Genomic DNA, 6,023 nt, shown 5'->3' with positions numbered 1-6,023 from the left:
GATTCACCTAGAAGTGAAGGAGTATTTAGCTGGTGTATTTATTAAAGTATAGTATAAATTAATAATGAGGTTTGTTCTAATAAAAAAGATCTGTTTTTTTGGTTTTTTAAAAAATTATCTTTGATTTATATTCATTCACCCGATATTAAAGCGTTGGTTTAATAACGTTACACATTCCCCTCATCTAAAATATTATTGGTGTAAATATTAAAAAGAGTAATTATTGAGATTGTGATATTTGACTTAAGCAAATAAGATATTTTTATTTTTTTTGAAGGGACAAATCAAATCAGATATTTTTAGTGATTGGAATTGGAACCATTTTTTACGGTAACGGTAATAAAAAATATTTTGAAGGAGTACATAATTCTATAAATACCACAACATTAACAGATCAAGTGTATTATCTTTCTCTCACTATATTGAATTTACTACAATCAATCTATTACTCTTTGTAATAGCAAGAAGTTGAAGGATGAATAACCTACACCAATGGTCAGTTGTAGATGATGTTATTGTCTCTAATTCCTTGTTCCTCATGTGTCACAACCACAGCATAGAGAACAATAGAAGAAGAAGAAGAAGCATGAACAATGTTCGAGAGGTTCAATGGTCAATGGTCGATGATGTAATTCTCTTTGATAACTTTGTTAATGATTTTGCTCACTTGGGTCAACACGACAACAACATGGAGAACAATTTTGAGGTATATCATGATGCTACAATTTTTGAAGAAAATGGTGTGAATGATCAAGATTCTATTGAATGTGTTGCTACAACTATTGATGAAATAAATGAAATAAAAACAGAGTCTTCTTCAAATATTGAGTCAAATTCTATGTGTTGTATTTGTCTTGGAGACTTGTCAAATGGTTCAAAAATAATGGCTCAACCTTGTTCTCATGTATTTCACGGAGATTGTATTAATAAGTGGTTCAATGTTAGCAAGACATGTCCTCTATGTCGTAGGGCCATTCATTAGTTTCACTTTTTTTTACATGTATTAATTCATTTCCTTTGTATAGGGAAAATATTGGGTATTGGTTTTTTCATTGTATTAGTGGTTCCTTTTTTTAACACACATATGTATATTTTTTGGTACAAGATTCTTTTTTCTTTGTTGAATGTGCAATGTTGTTTGTTATACGTGGCTCAGTTATTAGAATGGTTATGACAACTACTAATCTTTTCTATCACTTTCTTACGCTTACTACGTGCTAACTGTTTCATTACAATCGTATAATCTTCCACCGCAACAAACAACTTATTAATAATTAGTCCATCCATTTTACAATCATCTACTCAATTAATAATTTTGTATATTTTAATAAAATTTATTTGAATGAATGAGAGAAAATAATAATAGTTTTACTATAAAATATCTTTATGAAATATTAATATGAGAGAAAATACTAATAGTTTTACTTAGAAAATATTTTTAGGAAATATTGATATATTCACTATTAATCGTTGTTATTAATGTAAATTGAAAAATATTAAAGTAAAAATGATGTATGTAATATTAATTAGATAATATAATTAGAAAAAAATATATAAATTAAAAATGATCATTTATTTCAAGATAATTTATTTTATAAATAGATTATTTATTGTGAGATTGAAAAAGTAAAGATTAAAATAATAATACATAAAAAATACTAAACTTTTCACATAATTGGAATTATTATATAAAGCTACTAAATTGAATTTTTTTTTAAAAAAAAAAAAAACTCAATGTTATCAATTATGATGACTGTTTATCAATAACAGTGAAGAGTGTATGTTGATTATAATTAGAATCTTGATAAAAGACATAAAATAAAAAAGATATTTAGATTAAAAATAAATTTCATATTGATAGAATAAGAAAGATACAAAAAAGATCAATACATGATAGGAAAGTACTTGTGACTAAATATAGTTAAGTAACTTTTGCATTTAACTCTAACTAATAAGTAACATATATATCTAATATCTCCTGCAATCAACTTGAAAAAGGTATTAGTTAAAAAATATTTGAAACTCTGAAAAATCAATCATCTATAAAAAAATTTAAATGCAGAAAATTCATCGGTTGAATAAATATTAATTAGGCTTTTTCAAAAACAAGAATATCACTAATTTCTTTTAAGAACAAAAATTATTCTATGCTTAAGACAAGAAAATTTCTGATGTAGTTTTACTTTTTGCTTTGTTCTCTTTTTTTCGTTGTAGGATCTTTGTTCTTGATATTTTCTTCTCAAATCTTCTTCGTTCAATACAACTTCTTACCAAGAGTTTCTGCTGAAGAAGATTTATTTTTTAAAATGTCATAAATATTTATGGCTTGTTTATAATTGGTAACAATATTTAACTACGTACAAGAAACAGAAGAACTTCATATCACATTTTAATTAATTCAACTAGTTGAACCATACTTGAATTGAATAATAAATAAATTAATAAAAATAGCGCAAAATTTTATAGATAGTTAAAACAAGTTATAATCTATACGCTAAAATACAAATGACAATATTAAAAAGAAATAACAAATAAATTTAAAAAAATGCATTGATGAAACATAACAAAAAAAATAATATTAAACTAATAGAGCATTTATTCTCTACTTTGCGATCTCTTATTTTTAAAAGGTTCAACCATAACCATCAAAATGAAGACGGATTACTAAAAAAAAAAATTTCTTCTGAATTTTAAAAAGAAATGTTACTAAAAAAAAAGAGAGAAAAATCAATGAGAAGTTTAACAAAAAAATAATTTAATTTTTTGAATCAGACGATTTTCAAAAACCGCCTCTAATCGATTCATTTTCCAATTTGTTCTGCTTTATGCAATTTATTTCCAGTTTCGGTTGCCTAGCGATTTTTGACACCGTTCTAATTCGAACTATATACTTTGGTTCCCGATTGAACCGATTTGTCTGGTCTGATTTTTAAAATATTATTATGTAGAACTTTCTTTGTCTGTTATTTTTTTGTTATGTTGGAAACAATTTTGTTGCTTTTTGTTGTTGATTGAAATGTTGAAATGTCAAAATAATCTTTAACATTCTTTTTAAAATATAAATTGAATGTTTCATTACTCTTTTCTTATTTATCTTTTTTTTTTTTTCTATGCGATAGTTGAACCATCTTTTGAAAAGTTCCACAATTATGAATTTATAAATATTTTCTGATAGCATGTTAAAATTTTGATAAAAGATCATGGAAGAGAGAAAATGTTTAAATTAAAAATAAATTTTATACTAATTGAATGAGAATAGATACAAAAGATGAAAAATGATATGCTCTGTGTGTAGAGCTAGTAAAGATTTAACTAACTAACTAACTATCTAGAAATTAACTCTAACTAACTTTTTCATTTAAGTCTAGGAAGATTATAATACTAACCATGAACCACCGCTCGTCATCCGTACTTAAAAATATTTAAAACTTAAACAACTATTGATGTCGTATCTTATAAGTAGACTTTAATGGTCATCTTTATTTCTATAACTATGACAATGACTTAAATGATACTAATTTGATAAAAATAAGAAAAAATAAATATATATCTCGTATTGAATCGACATTAATTAGTTCATCGTCATAACAATAAAGACAATGAAAGTAATAAACTATTACTTCTAATGAGTATCGTCGACCATCATTAAAACTTTTAATAATTTTGAAATATTAGTCCACTGTAAACCATTTATATAAATGGTTGTAGGCGATTCTCCATTGAATCTAATTTAATCTAAACATATTTATCTATAGACACTGAAATGGACTGTTGCTTATGAGCACACTATTTTCTTTTAAAGTATGACAATACTATTAAAATAGATATTACCTTTTTACCTGCGGATTTTCTTGCTTAATGGAGTTAAATTTTCGTACAAAACGTTTTATCTACGGATTTACTCAAGACCATGCTGACTTACTATGTTCCCTCGAACCCCTTTTGTTCTCTTTCGTCTTGTGCGCCAGCTACTTCCTCTAGATAATTAGGATATATCCTTTCTACCTCCCAAAGAATGGCTTTTTTGGCATGAGTAAAGACCAAGCTACGACTGAGCAACTAGCGCGAAAGCGCATCCCTTTTATAGCTTTAGTTTAGGTAACTTATCCCAAATATTTCCACAGTTACAATAAACTAAATTTGCAATAAACTTTGACTAAATGTATTTTCTTACGACTTTTCAGACATTATTTGCAGAACTTATCCAACAAAAGTCTAATTCTGTAGATAATTCTAGATGAAAATTCAATTGAAATTCAATTGAAATTTTTTTTAAAGATATTAAATTGATGGTTCACTCAAATCAATATATTGCAGTTCATTTTAATCTGCCTCATCTATTTAAAATAAATCAAACAAGAAGAAATTATATGCATGAAAATAAACCAAATAACCAAAAAAAGTGCTAAGAAACATCAATACTAGAAAAATCCCAGCAATAGTTGAAAAGAAACCAAAATTGAAGATCTTATTCAATGTCTAAATCTAAACATGACTAAAACTACAACTCAAATAATAAAAAAAAAAGTTTTCATATTCTTTCTAACATTTTTTCTAATTTTTCCCTCTTCTATTCCTCTAATTTTTCATCTTCAATTTTCTTTTCTTTCTTTGCAATCGTAGCTTTGCGAATAAAGAAATGTCCCAAGTATAGGAATGGCATATCCAAGTCCATTAATTGATAGCAATGACACCTATCAATTATAATAAAGTCCTCGTCATCATTAGTATCACAAGTTAGTTGAGATGAAAAGCGCAACAAGGTAAGAATGAAGAACTTATCAGTTATCTTTGTTCCACCACTACAAGTATATATTGAGATTAAAATAAACTTTATAGTTTGAGGATGAAAGGCTATGTACATCAGAATTACATCTTTTTCATGTTATCTCGATACAGTCCAACTTATTACGTATTGATACTGTATTGTCATTCCATATAACTATAATTTTATAATGTTGGAACATATTAAAAATAATATTTATATATATATTTACATTAGGATTTTGCAGATATTAATGTGTTTCAACATTACCATGGCAGATTCATGAGCAAAGTAATCTTGCCAAGCTTGATTGTTCTCATCCATCTCAATTGAAAAGCATTCTTCTTCTGCCTATTGCCAAAATGACAGTAACAAATTTGAATTGATCAGGTAATTTGTTTTTCAATAGTTTTGTTTGCTAAAAAGGTTATATACAAGATAATCATTAATAAGGGTAAGACAAACTCAGAAATCATTTGCACAAATATTAATATTCAACATTATTTATGTTTCACTACATTTGAGTAGTTTTGCATGTTAAATTACTGAAAGAAACTCTTACGTGAATGATGAAATCAAGCATGAGACATACTAATTGACATAAAGAAACAATGAGTTTGATTTGATTTCTCACATAAAACACCAATAAAAACTACTTATTTTACATACAAGTCAAGTAAACAATTTCCGTGAACAAAGTTTAGGAACTGGCTCTGACTTGAAAAAAAAAATTTTAATTTGTCTTCAAGGAAATCTTCCCCAAATATTTGTGATAAAATGAAGGTTAGAAAGTTTGTCAAAATATTAATTTCTAATCTCATCGAATGAAATAAGAAGGCATTCATTCACATTCTATAACAAGGTAGCAAAACAAACAACATGAGACAACAGAAAAAAAAATATACTTTAATTTTGTCAACAGTCACCTCTCCCTCAAGCACGAAAAAGTACTTGTCTTGCAAACAAGCAAATTGAATAAACTTTTCGACGCCTTTTAAAAACTCAAATGTATATGTTTTCCTATATAGGAGAAGTTTGTTGAGAGATCTATATCCGGTATGTAGGAACTTCAGTTTCCTATACACATGTAGTATTTGATATTATGAACTATATTTAATATATGTTATTCAAACGTGTTAGTCTAGACATGTTGGAAAACAGTGTGGTATATGAGAATGAAAATTTTTTGACCGACTTCTTTAACAAATTAATATCAAGACTTAAAAAAATAAAAGACTTCTTTTTTCTTTCATTTCTA

General features: G+C 26.4%; 1 protein-coding gene across 1 annotated transcript; it reads left to right on the top strand.

The window, feature by feature from the left end:
• The first annotated feature begins 475 nt into the window (after positions 1-475).
• Positions 476-982, top strand: LOC101490346 (uncharacterized). The gene has a single exon (XM_004510016.1). It carries the CDS (start codon positions 476-478, stop codon positions 980-982), a length of 507 nt encoding a protein of 168 aa, XP_004510073.1.
• The last annotated feature ends 5,041 nt before the right edge of the window (positions 983-6,023 follow it).

This window comes from Cicer arietinum, chromosome 7, assembly GCF_000331145.2.
Source record: "Cicer arietinum cultivar CDC Frontier isolate Library 1 chromosome 7, Cicar.CDCFrontier_v2.0, whole genome shotgun sequence".
NCBI classification, from domain to species: domain Eukaryota; kingdom Viridiplantae; phylum Streptophyta; class Magnoliopsida; order Fabales; family Fabaceae; genus Cicer; species Cicer arietinum.
This window is presented reverse-complemented; position numbering and strand designations above follow the sequence as displayed.

Bases quoted from the DNA above. Each gene is read 5' to 3' on its own strand.
- LOC101490346 (XM_004510016.1), top strand. From the start codon at position 476: ATGAATAACCTACACCAATGGTCAGTTGTAGATGATGTTATTGTCTCT.